Here is a 20,634-nt window from a genome sequence, read left to right on the forward strand (position 1 = left end):
ATCTCCTTCCGAGTCATTTCCCTTTTTGTCTATCTGCACCTTTCTCTTCATGCATCACCCCGCCTTAACCCTTCTTACCCTTTCCCTCTCTATCCCCCCCTCTCATCACAGGGATAAAACAGTGGAGGTGGAGAGAGAAAGAGCTGTAACTAGATTCAGCCAAAAGGCAGGACACATAGAGGACTTCAAATGGATTTTGAAGAGGAAAGAAGTATGCAGGAGAGGAGGGAGGGAGAGCGAAAGAGAGAGAAAGAGAGAGAATGAGAGAGAGGGATAGGTGGTGTTTCAGAGCGTTTTGTTCTGTGGATATGTTTAAAGGTGCCTATGTATCACTCCTTCTGACATCCCTCCCCCCCTCTCCCTCCCTCTTGCTCTCTGTCTGTAGTGTAAAACTGAGAGAGGGGTGTTACCAATCTCTCAAAGCCTGCTACGGCCAGGGGTTAGGGACACACTTCATCCACATTCACATCTAAACGAATAGAGGCTTGGAAATGGCAGACATGGTTAGAATTGATTGTATGCAAATCGTCCACACAACGTTTCTCTCCAGGGTAGTTCTCTTTAGCATGAAATGGACAGAGAAGCTCAATAACGTAAAGTGTTTGCGTGGAAAATCTATTTTAAGCTTTAAGTCTCGCCACAGTTTATCTTCATCTTTCAACACACAAACTCACAGAAGGCTGAAATAATCATATTCAATTTGTCTGTACACCTCGAATTGATACAATTTAGAGAAGTGATGTGAGTCTGTGACAGAAAGAGAGAGATGGAGAGAAGACAAGTAGAGAAGGAGAAAAGAAACCGACACAGAAAGAGAAGTCCTACCATGTCCACTCTGATAGTTGGTCCTCCTCTTCTCCTCTGAGCTCATCTTGGATTTGATGTACCACTGACACCTGGGAGACACAATGACACATTCTGTTACAAGGAACAAGGTTATGCTAAATGCTAAAACTGAAGGAGTTCACCTTGTCCATAGAGAGATGAACTAAACCAAACTTGGTCTTTTATCTGTGTGCCAGGGATGGCTTGTAGAGTGGTGTGACAATTTTTTCACCAGAGAAACTTTGATCAACACATTTTTATTTATACGTTGGATTCGCCAGCGCAGTCATGTGTGTTTTAATGTGTTTGGGTGTGTATGCATTGGTTAATCACCGCTCCTAACACACTCACACTCTGCCAGATGGGCTGAGCTATTCATAGCCCCCTCTTAGCTCAAACACCACTCTCTTTTAAACAGCCTCTCCTCACACACAAGCCAAACACACACACACAGCGTGGAGAAGATCACAGGTTCACACACCAGCCAGTCAACTTCATTAGCTTTATCATGCTGGAGGAACAGGAAGTAATTAACATCTTGTCTACAGATCTACAGGAGAGAGAGAGAGAGAGAGAGAGATGGAGAGAGAGAGAGAGAGAGAGATAGAGAAGGGGAAGAGAGAAAGAGAGAGAGAGAGGAGGGGAGAGGGAGAGGGAGAGGGAGAGAGAGAGAAGGGGAGGGAGGGAGAGAGTGAGAGAGAGGTAAGGTTTATCTATAGTGGTGATTAGATAATTAGGTGACTATTAACAGACACACAGAGGATGTAGCTGTGGCCACCATGCCCCTCGGCCGAGTAGGGGAGAACTAGAAAGTGATAGAGACAGAAGAGGAAGTCAGTGCTGGCACCAGTCTGAGTGCTCCATAAAAGAGAAGAGAGAAACAGATAGTGAGACAAATACATGGAGAGAAACACACACACACACACACACACACACACACACACACACACTAATGAGGCTGAGGTGTGTTTGAGTGTGTGTGTGTGTGTGTGTGTGTGTGTGTGTGTGTGTGTGTGTGGTATTAGTGAGAGACAGCTTGTCAGCTGGTGTTGGCAGAGTGACAGACAGGAACTGACAGATTTCACCTGGATGAGGAGCAGAGAGAGGAGGACAGGGGAGGAGAGAGGAGGAGAGGAGGAGAGGGGATGAGAGAGGAGGAGATAGGAGGAGAGAGGAGGAGAGAGGAGGAGAGGGGAGGAGAGAGGAGAGGTGAGGGGAGTAGAGGGGAGGAGAGAGGAGGAGAGGGGAGGAGAGAGGAGAGGTGAGGGGAGTAGAGGGGAGGAGAGAGGAGGAGAGGGGGAGGAGAGAGGAGGAGAGAGGGAGTAGAGGGGAGGAGAGAGGAGTAGAGAGGAGGAGAGGGGAGTAGAGGGGAGGAGAGGGTCAGGGGCTTGGTTAGCCAATTTTTTAAAGTTGAAAAGTGAAAGTTCTCCATTGTCCATGAGTCTGACATTAAGAAGGTTTAAATGACGCTGATTGGAATGAGTCAGAGGCCAAAGCAATCAGCACACTCATTACTGAGCGGGGAGGGGTCAGTGTGGGAGTGCACAAGCCTGCATGTTGGTGTGTGTGTGTGTGTATGTGTGTGTGTTTGTGAGTGACTGTGGTTTCCAGTTAGCCAGATCAGAGCGCTGGATATCAGTGGGTTGCCAGGTTGGGATCCTGCTGTGTGAGGTCTGAGGCCTGGACACTGACAGAGAAGAGATAGCAACGAAGATAGAGGAGCAGAAGAGAGGGAGAGGGTTATAGGGAGAAGAGGAGGAGAAGATAGAAGAGGAGCAGAGTAGGACGAGAACAGACAAGATGAGAGAACAGGAGAGGAGGATTTGTGTAATGCCAGTAGCCCTCCAGTGATGGGGTCAGTGTGTTGATTAAAGCTACAATCCTGTCCTTCATCAGACCAGTCCAGCACCACTCTATCACTGACTCACTGGCTTTCATGTCTTGCTGCTGAAAAGAAGGCACACACAGACACACAAAGACACACACACACAAAGGCTGAATACACACACACACAAAAAGACAGAGGCCCGCTCTTAAAGGTGTCCTCGGAAAGCAGGGTAAAGGATAGTGTTGCGGCTCTGAGGCTTTACGAGGATATTCAGGAACACACAAGCACACCTACCCACCTCTCAATATCAAATCCTGCCTTTAATCTAAAAGTCAATGTAATTCAACATCCTCTCTCCCCTAATATCCACTGAGTCATTACTACATGCTGAAAGTGAAATTTCATATTCATCCTCTCCAGCACCACATCAACACGGAGTATGTGAAAAGGGCGTGTTCCAATGGTTTGTAGTAAAAAATCATAATCAACTCAGTTAGTAGCCAATGCCAACTCATAATTGGTTCAAATCACAGGATGCACACCGATGATGTCATTGGAAACTCTTATCTTCCTCCGTATTTTTCACTACAAAACCAACAAACGTGACATTGTCACATATGTTGATGTTGGGGTGGTGCTGGAGATGATGAGCGGAGGAGAGAGGGATAAGAGGATGAAAGGAAAAAGACGAGAGAGAGGCGAGAAAGGAGAGCGGGATGAGAGTGTTGAAAGATAACCCTGAAGATGAAGTGGAGAGCAGCAGTGTGTGTTTAGAGTAGGTTGTATGAAGGCTGTAAAGTACAGAGATAAACCCACTCCTACACAGGCCAGATGGTCACATATACATACACAGATCTACAGTGCCTTTGGAAAGTATTCAGACCCCTTGACTTTTTACCACATTCAATTGGTGAGGGGAAAAAACTATTTAATAAATTACAGCCTTATGCAAAAATGTATTCAATCATTTCCCCCCTCACCAATCTACACACAATACCACATAATGACAAAGCAAAAACAGGTTTTTAGAAATGTTTGCTAATTTATTTAATAAAAACTGATATATACTGATAACAAGTTCAAACAGGTGCCAGTAATACAGGTAATGAGTGGAGGACAGGGGAGCCTCTTAAAGAAGAAGTTACAGGTCTGTGAGAGCCAGAAATCTTGCTTGTTTGTAGGTGACCAAATAATTATTTTCCACCATAATTTGCAAATAAATTCATTAAAAATCCTACAATGTGATTTTCTGGATTTTTTTTCTAATTTTGTCTGTCATAGTTGAAGTGTACCTATGATGAAAATTACAGGCCTCTCTCATCTTTTTAAGTGGGAGAACTTGCACAATTGGTGGTTGACTAAATACTTTTTTGCCCCACTAAAGTATTCAGACCCTTTACTCAGTACTTTGTTGAAGCACCTTTGGCAGCCATTACAGCCTTGAGTCTTCTAGCTTGGCACACCTGTATTTGGAGTTTCTCCTATTCTTCTCTGCAGATCCTCTCAAGATTTGTCAGGTCAGGGGAGCGCTGCTGCACAGCTATTGTCAGGGCTCTCCAGAGATGTTCAAGTCCGGTCTCTGGCTGGGCCACTCAAGGACATTCAGAGACTTGTCCTGAAGCAACTCCTGCGTTGTCTTGGCTGTGTGGTTATGGTCGTTGTCCTGTTGGAAGGTGAATCTTCGTCCCAGTCTAAGGTCCTGAGCACTCTGCAACAGGTTTTCATCAAGGATCTCTCTGTACTTTGCTGCATTCATCTTTGTCTCAATCCTGACTAGTCTCCCAGTCACTGCCACTGAAAAACATCCCCACAGCATGATGCTGCCACCCACATGCTTCACCGTAGGGATGGTGCCAGGTTCCCACCAGACGCGACGCTTGGCATTCAGGCCAAAGTGTTCAATCTTGGTTCATCAGACCAAACAATCTTGTTTCTCATGGTCTGAGAGTCTTCAGGTGGCTTTTGGCAAACTCCAAGAGGGCTGTTATGTGCCTTCCGTCTGGCTACTTTACCATAAAGGCCTGATTGGTGGAGTGCTGCAAAGATGGTTGTACTTCTGGAAGATTCTCCTATCTCCACAGAGGAACTCTAGAGCTCTGCCAGAGTGACCATCGGGTTCTTGGTCACCTCCCTGAACAAGGCCCTTCTCCCCCGATTGCTCAGTTTGATGGCGGAGCTTCAATGCTGCAGAATTGTTTTGATACCCTTCCCCAGATCTGTGCCACAATAGAATTCTGGCTCAGAGCTCTACAAACAATTCCTTCGACCTCATGGCTTGGTTTTTGCTCTGACATGCACTGTCAACTGTGGGACCTTATATAGACAGGTGTGTGCATTTCCAAATCATGTCCAATCAATTGAATTTACCACAGGTGGACTCCAATCAAGTTGGAGAAATATCTCAAGGGTGATCAATGGAAACAGGATGCACATGAGCTCAATTTCGAGTCTTATAGCAAAGGGTCTGAATACTTATGTAAATAAGGTATTTCTGTTTTGTATTTTTTGTTCAAATGTGCAAAAATGTCTAAAAAACTGTTTTTCACTTTGTCATTATGGGGTGTTGTGTGTAGATTGCTGAGGATTAAAACATTTTTTTTGTTGAGAATAAGGCTGTAATGTAACAAAATGTGGAAAAAGTCAGGGGGTCTGAACACTTTCCGAAGGCACTGTATACATGAGGATAGAGAGGGACAGGAACATGCAGAGTTGCTTTTAACTGGTTCTTGTTTGAAGCTACGTCTCTGTTCACAGTGTCTCAGTTCTCTCCACATACAAGCTTTTCAGAACAGATAGAACAGAGAGAGAGAGAGGCTCACACCTACACAGATTGAAAGGCCATCTCAAAGGTTTCATCACACACCGAAACATCCTACATTTAACTGTTCTTTAAGTACTTTTATAACTGTTGTACTTTTCAGTGTGCAATGCCCAATACAGTTGTATTACTGTATGTAGGTCTCTCAGTAAAGAGGGAGCTGTCCACATTTATTGCTGTCCATGGTGCTGAATTCTCATTCAGTCCTGTCTGTGGTGCTGACTGTTGTCTGTGGTGCTGACTGTTGTTTGTGGTACTGGTTGTTGTCTGTGGTGCTGGCTGTTGTCTGTGGTGCTGGTTGTTGTCTGTGGTGCTGGTTGTTGTCTGTGGTGCTGGTTGTTGTCTGCGGTGCTGGTTGTTGTCTGTGGTGCTGGCTGTTGTCTGATGACCTATTAGTCCCTTGGGACATCTCCCAAGTCCCCAGGAAATCTGTGTGTGTGTGTGTGTGTGTGTGTGTGTGTATTCATCTTACCGTCCGGTGATGAGGAAGAAGAGGGTGAGGATGATGAGGAGAGTGAAGCCGCCCACGGCTGCCGTGACGATCACCAACACTTGTCCCTGGTCTGAAGCCATGTCCGACGCTACAGGGAGGGAACAAATTAATTGATTGTATATTGATTGGTGATTTACAATTCTAAACGGGGTAGTTTGCGTTCTGGATGTGAATCGGCTGAAATCTGTGGTATATTATAAATTATAAATTGGGTGGTTGGAGCCCTGAATACTGATTGACTGAATGCAAGGGTATAACAAAATATATACCACGGCTAAGGGCTGTATCCAGGCAGTATTGCTTGAGAGCACACATACAGCCATATCCCTTGTAGAGAGGTGACATCAAAGACTATATAGATTCATATGATTAAGTCAGAAATGTTTTTGCAAGACAATTTTTTATTTAAAAATAATAATAATTGTACCCCCTTTTTCTCCACAATTACGTGGTATCCAATTGTTAGTAGTTACTATCTTATCTCATCGCTACAACTCCCGTACGGGCTCGGGAGAGACGAAGGTCAAGAGCCATGCGTCCTCCAAAATACAACCCAACCAAGCCGCACTGCTTCTTAACACAGCGCTCATCCAACCCGGAAGCCAACCGCACCAATGTGTCGGAGGAAACACCGTGCACCTAGCAACCTGGTCAGCATGCACTGCACCCGGCCCACCACAGGAGTCACTAGTGCGCAATGAGACAAGAATATCCCTACCGGCCAAGCCCTCCCTAACCCGGACAATGCTGGGCCAATTGTGTGTCGCCCCATGGACCTCCCGGTCGTGGCCGGTTGCGACAGAGCCTGGGCTCGAACCCAGAGTCTCTGGTTGCACAGCTAACACTGCGATGCAGTGCCTTAGACCACTGCGCCACCCGGGAGGCCCAAGACAATTTAATTACACAACTATTTATTTTTATTTTTCTAAAAGCATTTCATTCTGAACAGAACAAATATTTTATTAGTTTCGTTTCACTGTTCTGACCAGAAAAATAAAGTTTTGAACTGGTTCGAACCAAAAAAAAGTAATGGTTTATATTGTTTCTTTCTAACCCTTTGATATTAATATTTTTTTATATTTCGCTCAACGTTAAATTACTTTACTAATGAACAGAGCAGCTTGCTATGGAGCGGGAAAGCTATGTACATGCATTGGACAGACAAGGTGACAGACAAGGTGTGAGATGCGGCTGAAAACTTTCAGGTGAGGAGAGCGCTGGGCATGATCCGCTGGGCATCTTGTTGTTATGACATGCATTATCTGAATTAGGCCAAGAGATTTATACCTTGGAGTGGCTTCTATGAAGGAACTTTGAATGTCTTTAAACTTGGCTTAACTAACGTTGGACCAGAGCTAGCCCTTGACCATGACTCTCAGTTCCATTGCATAACACATAATGAGAGCAAGCCCACAGCTAGTTAACAAGCTAGCTAGCTAACAAGCTTGTGTGTGCAGAGCGGCACCAGAAGTAAAGTAAAAACACGTCTTACCTTTTTGTAGTTAATGAATCGAATGTGAAACGTGATAACTATAGTATCCTTAATTTAAGGCTTGAAAAAGTTAATCCATTCTTCTCTACTTAAAAATCTCTCTCCCTAATTTCTGAATCACGCCTATAATGTCAGTAGCTGCAGTAGACTATGCATGCTCTGGAGGGAGGGGAGGGGCAGATATCCTACACACACTGGCAAATATTTTCAGTTCACAGACAGGCAGACACTGAAATAAGTTTCTGAGTGACAGTGAGGGCTTTACATAGGTGCTTTGTTTAGTTTTTTTTGTGGGACTGGAAAAAAAAGTCTGGAACGTAAAATAATGTTATTAACTGGTTCCCATGCTTTTAAAATAACGGTTCTGTTCCGGAACAGTATAGATCACTTTCGTTTTCGTTTCTGGTTCTGTTCCTCAAAATATATATATATTTTTTGGATTTTGGTTCTGTTCCGTGAATCGGTTCCAACAAAAAGCACTTTTATTAGTAATAATATAAATTGTTAGTATTAACTGACTTGAATTCAATATGGAGAGATTGTTGAACTCTTTGTCTGAAAAACAACCATCTTTTAGAAGGAATAATTTACATGCTTGGTGACATTTAATTAATATTAATCATTCAAGAAATTGTGATTTAGTCTCTGATCATTTGCCTAAATTGGCCCCATTTGATATTCATGATTTTCCCTTCTCTCCGTCTCTTTACAGGACTAACAAATCCCACATAATAATTGAAAGATGATGGCTATTAGCAAACTTATTTCTACAATATTTCAAACTTAATGAATATGAATTGGAGATCAGGATGTGTGGCCCCCAAAGCAGACCCAAATATGAGAGAGAGAGAGAGAGAGAGAGAGAGAGGGAGAGAGAGAGAGAGAGGGAGAGAGAGAGAGAGAGAGAGGGAGAGAGAGGGAGAGAGAGAGCTGTGAGCGTGTGTGTGCGTGTTTGTATGTGACTTTCGAGGGAATATCATTGAAAGTGTGTGTCTATGCGTGGTTGTATGAGGGTCGGAGCATGTGTGTATGTGTGTGAGAATGTATGTGTGTGTAGCTGGGGATGGGTCTAGACAGAGGGAATTGCCAGTCAGACGTGAAGAGAGGAACAGCTGATCTGAGGGGTAGATGGCTTTACAGGACCGTTCTCCTGACCAAGGATTCACATACTGTTTAACACACACTCTGAAGCCTTAAGTAACCAGACGGGCCTGATTAATGCTGCACTAATGGGACCGAGGTGAGCGTGTGTGTGTATGTGTCTGAAAATGGGGAATCTAAAGGGCCGTAATGACCGTATATAGGGAGGAGAGGGAAGATGACAGGGATGGGTAGAGATGGAAGGAGAGGCAGAGCAGGTAGGGAGAGACAAGGTAGAAGCAGGAAGCGAGGGATAAAGGTGAAAGAGGGAAGAGAGTGCAGGAAAGGGGAGGGAGAGGAGGGTATTTTCTCCTAGATAAAAGGGCAGAACAAAGTCAGGCCAGGACTATCTGATCCATTAGATAAAGAAAGCTCTTCAGCTGGATAGATGAGAGGACAGGGAGAAAAGAGGAGAGGTCAAGAGACCAGATCAGCAGTTAGAGTGGGCCGGTACATATTTCTACTGCTTGAGTTCTAGCACCTCTTCTAAAATACGTCTGCTAAAATATATAGAAGACCTGGTACAGTCAAATTACAGTGAGAACCCTGACAAGAACTGTCATCAGGACAGAAAAACAAACACAGGTCTGGCTCTGTTAGAATACAGCATGATCACTGTGAGGGAGGAAATTAAAGCCTCTCTAAAAGTCAATAGAAATACAACCAACATCACCAGCACATTGACGAGTTCATGTATTGCTGTTTTAATTGATTACATCTAGGGTTAAGTGTTTGGGGTCAAGGGTTAAGTGTTATGTGTCATGAAACAGACACAGAGGGAGTTAAGAGGTACTTACTGTCGTCCGTGGTCTCATACTCGCATTTGGGGCTGTAGGCGCTGTGTCCAGAGGAGGTGCGTGTTCTCAGGCTGAAGACGTAGCAGGTGGAGGGCTTTAACCCTGTGATGACCACACTGGGGGCTTTGGTCCGCGTCGACGAGTAGCTCAACTCCTCATGTTCCTTCTCGTAGTACTTGACCTCATAGTCGACCACCAGGAGGGAGGTCTGTTCTGGCTCCAGCCACGACAGGGCAATGCTGTTCTGAGATGCCCAGTCCTTCTTCAGCACGCCCACCATAAAGGGACCTGGAGGGGCCGATTGGAGAGATCGTTAGAGGTCACGGGTTCAACTACTAACATTTAATCTCATTAGAGATGGAAGGCTGACACTAGCTTCTGATTATATGCTTAAGCATAATGAATATGTTTCATCATTTCACATGAAAGGCTTTGCTTTCCCAGTAAAAGCCTGGAGCATCCATGCTCAATCATCTATAAATTAATATAAAATATATATCATCTACCATAATTATTTAGACCACAGTTACAGTGCTAAGGGTTTTACTGTCATCTATGGATCCTTCAGTGACATCAGGTCTACCACGGAGGAGCGGTTAGTTAGCTGTGTTTATTTAAATCATATTAGCCGTGTGCTGACTACATTAGTTCTGTGTAAATATTGGCCCAGGGCTTTACTACAGCAGTCAACAGGTGATATCAGCCTCTCACTAATTAATATCTCATTAACTCAACGCGGTAAAGAGTTGGCTAAAATTTATCTACATACATACCGGTATTATTAAAACCCTTCAAAATAGATGTTGAACATGTTCTATTTGTGTTTGTACCAGGGTACCGTGTCTCATGGTCAAGGGAGGTGATAGATGACGGCAGCATGATGATGTCCAATAGGTACAGGACATGAGTTCCTGTCCTAACATTCTTAAATAGCCAATCAACATCAATCAAAATAGTCCAATCAATGCAACATGTAGGCCTAATCAACTAGACATTAGTGGCTACAAATGCTGTACACCACTCAACATGTTTCTAGTGGTTAGGAGATTAGGCCTAAACAAACGCAATGGGAAAGTTTGAATGGAGGGGAAATGGTGCTCTACAGTCACGTGAAGATGATGATGGAAGAAAGGAAATCAAATACCAAACCACTTTACTGACTTAACATTCATTTGGTTAACGAGTCTGTCTATAACTGACCTCACATTCATTTGGTTAACGAGTCTGTCTATAACTGACCTCACATTCATTTGGTTATTGCGTCTGTCTATAACTGACCTCACATTCATTTGGAATAATAAATGAAGGTTGAGTCAAGCAACACAACAAACTCAGAAAGGCCAGATAATGTATAATAATAACTACAGTTATCAACAAAGCCAACAGAAAGGCTTAATCTTAATCCTAAACCCTGCTGGTCTTCTCTGTGAGAGGGAAGCCCTCTCCATCTCCTTCCTGCTCCTCTACAGGATTCAGGCCCTGGGCTGACTGGAGGTCAAGTGAAGGTGGTGCTGTCTGGTCCTGGGTCTTGCGGGCTGAGCAGAGGTTTATGGCTGGACTGTATGGGGTTGGTGTGTAGAATGCAGGGCTGCAGCTGTGGTATATGCTGTGTTAGGCAGGGCTGGAGTAGTGCTGAGAGACCCACTGCCACAGGGCTGATAAGGAGAGCTCAGGCCAGCTTGGAGCCTCCCTCATCCCTACCCCTTCCCTCTCTCTTTCGTCCCTTCCTGCTTCCTGTCTCCATTTAATGTGCTTAATGCTTAAAACTCCTACATTTATTTCAGCCCCATCAGTAACTTGACTGGTGGATGTTTACTATAGTAATATCAACTTCATGACACAGTGGCATTTCCAGCAGGCAGTTTAGTTTTGTGAGCTGAAGCTAATTCTGCCTCCTGATCTATTTCAATGCTTGGTTTGTTCATAATAATGAGGAACATAATAACCTTTTAAATGTGAGTAAATCTTGCCAAATGATAGTTAAAATGGAACAACAACATAATATCATGGCTGATTGAAATTAGCCGAGTTATTTAGCATAATGAGTCAGCCGAAAGGGCATTTTGTCTCTCTCTCCTCTCTCTCAAAATAATATCACTTCTCATAACACCCACAGTAACACATACACACAGATGACAATTATTATTTCACAGTATTATTAGATATTACATCTCACATTGTTGCTGTTTGCTTGGTGTGTCTGTGTGTGTGTTATTGTTGTCCCTTGTATATTAGCTGATTTATCTCAATGGGGTGTTATCACCCACAAATCTGTAGATAAATAAAATCTAAGTGAGCAAATGACTCTGTCCAAACTAGTTTAGTTTTGCTGTAAGTGACACACACACACACACACACACACACACACACACACACACACACACACACACACACACACACACACACACACACACACACACACACACACACACACACACAAAGCGACCAGAGTTTAACTGCTGTAGCATCTAGCTCAGTCAGGGGGCCAGCATCTGCTGCTAGCATATTGGCCTCTGATAGGGAACAATAAACACAGCATAAATACAATCTCCCCAGCCCGCATGATTACAATCACACTCCTACTGCTGCAGAGCACCATGTAACACACACAACATATTTGTTTAGAAGATTTAAGCTGGAGCACACGGTTATGCTCATGGCAGGGTACGGTGGCCAACAGAGTTGGCAGATACAACATAGAAAGCAACCCTGAGAAGAAACAACTAACATAATATGTTAGCTCTCAATATAGCACCTAATGTATAGTAGCTTCCAGGATATTCATTCTAATTCACACCAGACATAGGGAAAAATACTCTTATCCTTCCTCATGCACTACATTTCTTTTTGTGATGGGATGAAGCCAACATTTTGTTTATTGAAAATGTATATTGAAATTTATGTGCAAAGCAGCTCTGAACATGTTTTCAAAATGAAGGTGGAATTGAAGAGAGAAGAATTTATCTAATTTCTTTAAGGAATATAGATTCCTCACTCACTTCTACAAACACGTCTCCTATGCCACTAGGGGAGCTAAAACACTATACCACTTTTATTCTACCCAAAGAAACACATACAAAGCCCACTCTCCCTTCGGCAAATCAAACCGCGACTATATCCTCCTGCTTCCTGTTTACAAACAAAAGCTCAAACAGGAAGAACCAGTTACGGGCTCAATATGGAAGAGGTCCGATGAAGCAGACGTGAGGCTACAAGACTGTTTTGCTCGTATAGACTGATATATGCTCTGGGATTCAGGACCGCAGTGGAGAAGGTGGAAAGTTTCAAGTTCCTCGGCGTACACATCACTGACGATCTGAAATGGTCCACCCACACAGACAGCGTGGTGAAGAAGGCACAACAGCGCCTCTTCAACCTCAGGAGGCTGAAGACATTTGGCTAGGCCCCTAAAACCCTCAGAAACTTCTACAGATGCACCATTGAGAGCATCCTGTTGGGCTGAATCACCGCCTGGTACGGCAACTGCACCATCCGCAACCGCAGGGCTCTCCAGAGGGTAGTGAGGTCTGCACAACGCATCACCAGGGGCAAACTATGGCGCGGATGCTACAAACTATGACGCGTCAAAGTCTACACTTGTTGTATTTGGCGCATGTGGCAAATACAGTTTGATTTGATTTGAAGCTACCTGCCCTCCAGGACACATAGAGCACCCGATGTCACAGGAAGGCCAAAAATAAAATGAAGGACATCAACCACCTGAGCCACTGCCTGTTCACCCCACTATCATCCAGAAGGCAAGGTCAGTACAGGTGCATCAAAGCTGGGACCGAGAGACTAATAAAAAGCTTTTATCTCAAGGCAATCAGACTGTTAAATAGCCATCACTAGCCGGCTTCCACCCAGTTACGTAACCCTGCACCTTAGAGGCTGCTTCCCTATATACAGGACCAGCCAAAAGTTTGGACACACCTACTCATTCAAAGGTGTTTATTTAATTTTACTTTTATACATTGTAGAATAATAGCGAGGACTTCAAAACTATGAAACAACACATATGGAATCATGTAGTAACCAAAAGGTGTTAAACAAATATATTTTAGATTCTTCAAAGTAGTCAGTCACCCTTTGCCTTGATGACAGCTTTGCACACTCTTGGCATTCTCTCAACCAGTTTCACCTGGAATGCTTTTCCAACAGTCTTGAAGGAGTTCCCACATATGCTAAGCACTGGTTGGCTGCTTTTCCTTCACTCTGCGGTCCAACTCATCACAAACCATCTCAATTGGGTTGAAGTTGGGTGATTGTGGAGGCCAGGTCATCTGATCCAGAACTACATCACTCCTTCTTGGTCAAATAGCCCTTAAAAGCCTGGAGATGTGTTGGGTCATTGTCCTGTTGAAAAGCAAATGATAGTCCCACTAAGCCCAAACCAGATAGGATGGCGTATCGCTGCAGAATGCTGTGGTAGCCATGCTGGTTAAGTGTGCCTTGAATTCTAAATAAATCACTGACAGTGTCACCAGCAAAGCACTCCCACATTATCACACCACTTCCATGCTTCAAAGTGGGAACTACACATGCGGAGATCACAAAGACACGGCAGTTGGAAGCACAAATCTCAAATTTGGACTCATCAGACCAAAGGAGAGATTTCCACCGGTCTAATGTCCATTGCTCGTGTTTCTTGGCCCAAGCAAGTTTCTTCTTATTATTGGTGTCGTTTAGTAGTGTTTTTTTTGCAGCAATTCGACCATGACGGCCTGATTCACGCAGTCTCCTCTGAACAGTTGATGTTGAGATGTCTCCATTACTTGAGCTCTGTGAATCAATTATTTGGGCTGCAATTTCTGAGGCTGGTAACTCTAATGAACTTATCCTCTGCAGCAGAGGTAACTCTGGATCATAATGAGAGCCAGTCTCATCATAGCACTTGATGGTTTTTGCGAAGGCACTTGAAGAAACTTTCAAAGTTCTTGAAATGTCAAAGTTCTTGACCTTCATGTATTAAATTAATGATGAACTGTAATTTCTCTTTGTTTATTTGAACTGTTCTTGCCATAATATGGACTTGGTCTTTTACCAAATAGGGCTATTTTCTGTATACCACCCCTACCTTGTCACAACACAACTGATTGGCTCAAATGCATTAAGAAGGAAATACATTTAACAAATGTACTTTGAACAAGGCACACCTGTTAATTGAAATGCATTCCGGGTGACTACCTCATGAAGCTGGTTGAAAGAATGCCAAGAGTGTGAAAGGGGAAGCTACTTTGAAGAATCTCAAATAGAAAATATATTTGGATTCCTTTTTGGTTACTACATGATTCCATATGTGTTATAAGTAAGAGTGTCCTAACTTTTGACTGGTACTGTAGATAAACTTGGAATCACTGGCCACTTTAATCATGGAAAACTAGTCACTTTAATAATGTTTAAATAAAGTTTACATTCTGCTTTACTCATCTCATATGTATATACTGTATTCTATTCTACTGTATTTTAGTCAATGCCACTCTGACAGTGCTCAATCTAATATTTATGTTTCTTAATCCCATTCTTTACTTTTAGATTTGTGTGTATTGTTGTAAATTGTTAGATGCTACTGCACTGTTGGAACTAGGAACACAAGCATTTCGCTACAAACGCAATAACATCTGCTAAATATGTGTATATGACCAATAAAATTAGATTTGATTTGATCTATACCCGACGGTTTCAGAGGAAGGCCCTAAAATGTGTCTAAGACTCCAGCCACCCAAGTCATAGACTGTTAAATGTTTAGTAATTTAGCAGACACTCTTATCCAGAGCAACTTACAGTAGTGAGTTCATGCATTTCATACTTATTTCTTCTCCCCTTACTGGTGGGACTTGAACCAACAACCCTGGCGTTACGAGCCACACGGGATGTTCTCTCTGCTAGCGTATGGCGAGCAGTACGGATGCACCAAGTCTAGAACCAACAGGACCCTGAACAGCTTCTAGCCCCAAGCCATAATACTACTAAACAGAAAATATTCACCCATTTTGAATGTTATATTGGTTTTGTGCATCTCTGAGCAATGTTCTATCGATTCCCGGGGTAATTTCATGTTTTCACGTTGTATCTGAGCTATTGCCGATCAAGAAGGCAGAAATTTGGCCGGTAAAACATAGCATTGCGATAAAGACACTTTAAACTACAGTGGAAGTCAATAGTAATACGACTTTTAGATTACGAAAATGTTGATCATACATGAAGATTTCAATACTAGGTCGATGTCATAACGCAGGAGGTTGTCTTCTCTTGAATGAACCATTGATCATATTTTATTTAACATTTCTACCTGGAGAAATGTGTAATTTATTAACAGAGTTTTCTCCTATTTGTCTGCCTCTTCAGTCCAGGGTGCCGTTGAGAACAGCAGACTCCACTCTGCAAGGCACATCGATCTGCAGGTTGAACATGGTGAGAATGTACATTCCTAAATTGATAGTGCAGTTTGTTTAGGCGATTTGACAGCTAACTAGCTACTTCACATGCTGATATTGACTTATTATTGTGTGTCGTTACGTTAGCTAGCCAGCCAGCCAATAGAGAGAGCGTTGCATTGAGTTGTGGGTTTTGTAGTCGATTTGAGCTGCAACAGATAACTACAACGATTTTCACATGTTGCTACCAACCTTATTATATGACAAAATTAAACATTTGTCACCTAGTCACTCTACCCCTACCTATATGTACATATCTACCTCAATTACCTCGTTCCCCTGCATATCGACTCAGTATTGGTACCCAGTGAATAGCGAAGTTATCGTTGCTTTTCTACATTTTTCTCTCTACATTGTTGGGAAGGGCCCGGCCCGTAAGTAAGCATTTCACTGTTAGTCTACACCTGTTGTTTACGAAGAATGTGACATATAAAATTTGATTTGATTCGTAAGCAAGCATTTCACGGTAAAGTCTACACCTGTTGTATTCGGTGCATGTGACAAATTATACAGCTTTCAAAATCCACAGTACACACACACACTCTCTCTCTCACTCTCTCTCTGTGTGTGTCGGAGGAAGATTGGAAACCCATTAGAATCACCGGTCAATTAGTGGGAGCGATGGATGGATTTTCCAGTCTAGTGTAGTTAAGCTCCCAGTAAAGGAATGTTGTCTCATTACAGCAGTTTGACCCGTGTATGGTTTTAATGAGCTTGCCTTGCCCCAAGGCCTCCATTAACACTTTAGAAAATCAATGACTTCTGTATTGATGCTATACTGTACCAGGCTTAAACAATGTAAAAACGTTAGGTTACTGAGGGAATGAGGAGAGGGAGAAGGAGAGAGAGAAAGAGGGGGAAGAAGAGAGCAGTGGGAGAGAGAGGAAGGAAGGAAGGGAGGGAAGAAGGAAGACCAAGGTGGTTGATGAAAACGTGTTTGAGAAAAACAACAAGGACACGTCAATATGTCTGATTGTTTTGTTGCTACCCTGACATAATGATGCTTTAGATTCTACCCCAGGAGGGAATATGGAGAGCGATAACCTTTTTGGAGGACACACACACACACACACACACACACACACACACACACACACACACACACACACACACACACAAACCAATCTCTGCCGTCAATTATATTTGCTTATGAGGGATTCTGTGTTGCTCTAGGGAGCTGAGAGAGGGAATGGACTTTATTCATACATGATGTAGGTTCCAGTGGGACCTAAGGTAATCATTAAGACCAATGTGACATTCCGAGAGTGTTTAGTGTGTGTTTGTGTGTGTGTACAGTATACAGTCTGTTTGTGTTTGACTCTCCCTTAGGCAAGGTCACCTCCCACAACAGTCTTCTGAACCAAACCAAACACAGCCTGCATCTCTGGAGCCTCTAACCTCATTATCAGCCGAAGTCAACCCCACTGCATGGTGGGTAGTCTATGGACAGTTTTGGACCCGTGGCGTAAACACAGTAACCCTGGTGCTCTGACAGAGGTCATGTCCCTGTGGGGCCAAACATCCTGATGCTAATTGTGGGGTTTATGATTGGATAAAGGCAATTAGCCAGGGTTATGATTGGCTAAACTCTATCAGTGAGGGTTAATGAGTATATTGTGTTCGTCCAATAGGCTTTGACCTCTGTGTTCAACCACCTAGACACAGCATGGAGAGAGGAGCCCTCAGGTCTTTATCAGATTAGTCTGGCCTGTGTGTGTGTTCTATAGTTCAACTCACCTAAGGAGTTAATGATTACCCACTAAATTTCTTTGACTTTTAGAGTGCAGTCCTGTACTTTCTTTTCCCTTCTGCCTGCTTTTTTGTTCCCTACCGTTTTCCCCTTAATCTTTCCATAGCGTTTAGCTTACTGTCTGCATTTCTCCATTGGTCCTATTCCTCTTTCCATTACTGAAAGGACAGCATTTTATTTTCTTCCATGAATAGTAAAACTGTCCTCATCCCCCCTGAACCAATCAGCTTATTGATATGCCACACCTGTCAGGTGGATGGATTATCTTGGATCCGTTCATTTTTTCCTCGATCCGGACTAGTCTCCCAGTCACTGCTGCTGAAAAACAACCCCCAGCATGATGCTGCCACCATCATGCTTCACCGTAGGGATGGTGCCAGGTGTTCTCCAGACGTGACACTTGGCATTCAGGCCAAAGAGTTCAATCTTGGTTCATCAGACCAGAGAATCTTGTTTCTCATGGTCTGGGAGTCCTTTAGGTGCTTTTGGCAAACTCCAAGCAGGTTGTCATGTGCCTTTTACTGAGGAGTGGCTTCCGTCTGGCCACTCTACCATAAAGGCCTGATTGGTGGAGTGCTGCAGAGATGGTTGTTCTTCTGGAAGGTTCTCCCATCTCCATAGAGTTACTCTGGAGCTCTGTCAGAGTGACCATCGGGTTTTTGGTCACCTCCCTGACCAAGGCCCTTATCCACCGATTGCTCAGTTTGGCCGGGCGGCCAGCTCTAGGAAGAGTCTTGGTGGTTCCAAACTTCTTCCATTTAAGAATTATTGAGGCCATTGTGTACCTTCAATGCTGCAGAAATGTTTTGGTACCCTTCCCCAGATCTGTGCCTCAACACAATCCTGTGTCGGAGCTTTACGTACAATTCCAAATCATGTCCAATCAATTGAATTTACCACAGGTGGACTCCAATCAAGTTGTAGAGACATCTCAAGGATGATCAATGGAAACAGGATGCACCTGAGCTCAATTTTGAGTCTCATAGCAAAGGGTCTGAATACTTATGAAAAATAAAGCATTTTTTTTACTTGCAAACAAATCCAAAAACCTGCTTTCACTTTGTCATTATCGAGTATTGATGAGAAAAAACATTTAATTTATACATTTATGAACAAGGCTATAACATAACAAAATGTGGAAAAAGTCAAGGGGACTGAATACTTTCTGAATGCCCTGTATATCCACTAGTTCTAATGTGGCCATGATATTCATCATTTCCCTAAGTGCATGAGGGTGATAGTTTCTGGTGTGATTTCCTTTATGATCCATTGGGGTACTTAAAACTGTACTATAATCTCCCACCATAATAATAGTCGTGTTGCTTGTGACCTCGATAGATTAATCTATCATTTTGAAAGAAGTATGGATCATTATCATTTGGACCATATAGATATGTTTATCGTCCAAAAGCATATTAAAAAGGATCCATCTTTCTTTCTAATCTGTTTGGACAGTTTGCACATTGGGATCAAAATTGTTTTTAATTCTCCTAAATGGCGCAGTGGTCTAAGGCACTGCATCGCAGTCCTAACTGTGCCACTAGAGATCCTGGTTCGTGTCCAGGCTCTGTTGCAGCCGGCCGTGACCTGGAGACCCATGGGGCGGTGCAATATTGGCCCAGCGCTGTCTGGGTTAGGGGAGAGTTTGACCGGCAGGGACGTCCTTGTCCCATCACGCTGTAGCGACTCCTTTGGCGGGTTGGGCACAAAGCATGCTGACACGATCTAAATGATACTTACCATAAAAAGGATTACAATAATGAGATGCATCCACCAATCCAAAGAAAGGATAGACGGGAGCTAGACAGCCTGACGAGCCACTTTGTGGACAACAACTCCCATTGTTAGGGCAGAGAGACATGTATCTAGTCAGTATATCCATCATCTTTAGCTGTCCCCAAAGGAGAACCCTTTTAGGTTCCACGTAGTACCCTCTTGGGTTCCATGTGGAACCCTCTGTGGAAAGGATTCTACAGTACCTGGAACCAAAAGGGTTCTACCTGGAACCAAAAATAGCTATTAAAAAATCTGAACCATTTTAGGTTCGAGATAGCACCTTTTTCTCCAAGAGTGTAGACTGTAACAGTTGGACTGATAATGTAAGTGTAAAGTCTGCTTAGACTAACAGTAGAAGTCTTCTCTCAGCGTAAAGTGTGTATATTGTAACAGTACGCTGACTGTATATCCCAGCAGATGCCAGCTCTAGATCATCTGCTGAGCCCAGAGAGCCAGCCTGCCGCAGTTAACAGGTCATTAACAACATCAGTCAAACTACAAAAAGAACAACCAAGGGAGGGGAGAGAGGGAACGATAAAAGGAGGGAGGCCAGATGACAACTATTCTCTCTTTATCTGAGTAAAAGTTGAGCTGGATCATGGACTACCCTGTTGCTCGTGACAATGTGTGTGGCTTTCCTAACCTCTCCTCCAGCTCCTGTCATGGTAGACTGCATGCCCTGGCTGACACCAGAATCCCCAGTCGTTAATAGGGTCAACTTCCTGATCTGTGTGTGTCTTTAATAGGGTCGTAGTGACATCCCGATCCCCTTGTTTCTCTCTAATAGTAATCTGGAAAGCCAATGATCTGTATGAAGGACAGTTAAACCAGCTCTGAACTGGCCCTGTTACAATCAATACTCATTTACCTCCTCCTCTCTTCTCTTTCAACATCCTCCTCCTTTCCTCCTCTCTTTCTCTCCAGTAATTAATGAGAAGAATAGAACTATTTCTTCACTGACAATTTATGTCCATCTCCATCCCACTGCTGCTTAAGAGCTGTATTGGAGAACAGACACGCACATACACACACACACATACAAACACACACACACACACACACTGCCCTGAGCTGGTGATGAGAGAGAGACAGAGACAGACAGACACGCACAAACACACACTGCCCTGAGCTGGTGATGAGAGAGAGAGAGACAGACAGACACGCACAAACACACACTGCCCTGAGCTGGTGATGAGAGAGAGACAGACAGACAGACAGACACGCACAAACACACACTGCCCTGAGCTGGTGATGAGAGAGAGACAGACAGACAGACAG

The 20,634-nt window shown here is 43.5% G+C and overlaps 1 protein-coding gene across 1 annotated transcript in view; it reads right to left on the bottom strand.

The window, feature by feature from the left end:
- The window catches only part of LOC115116502 (ephrin type-A receptor 6-like), a 299,058-nt gene that overhangs the window by 15,233 nt on the left and 263,191 nt on the right, over positions 1–20,634 (bottom strand). The window contains exons 8-10 of the mRNA XM_065014150.1: positions 9,394–9,681; positions 5,944–6,052; positions 826–896 (exon numbers count right to left, since the gene is read on the bottom strand). Coding sequence (XP_064870222.1) covers positions 826–896; positions 5,944–6,052; positions 9,394–9,681 — 468 coding nt within the window. The remainder of the gene's footprint in view (positions 1–825; positions 897–5,943; positions 6,053–9,393; positions 9,682–20,634) is intronic.

Source organism: Oncorhynchus nerka, linkage group LG3 (genome assembly GCF_034236695.1).
Source record: "Oncorhynchus nerka isolate Pitt River linkage group LG3, Oner_Uvic_2.0, whole genome shotgun sequence".
NCBI lineage: Eukaryota > Metazoa > Chordata > Actinopteri > Salmoniformes > Salmonidae > Oncorhynchus > Oncorhynchus nerka.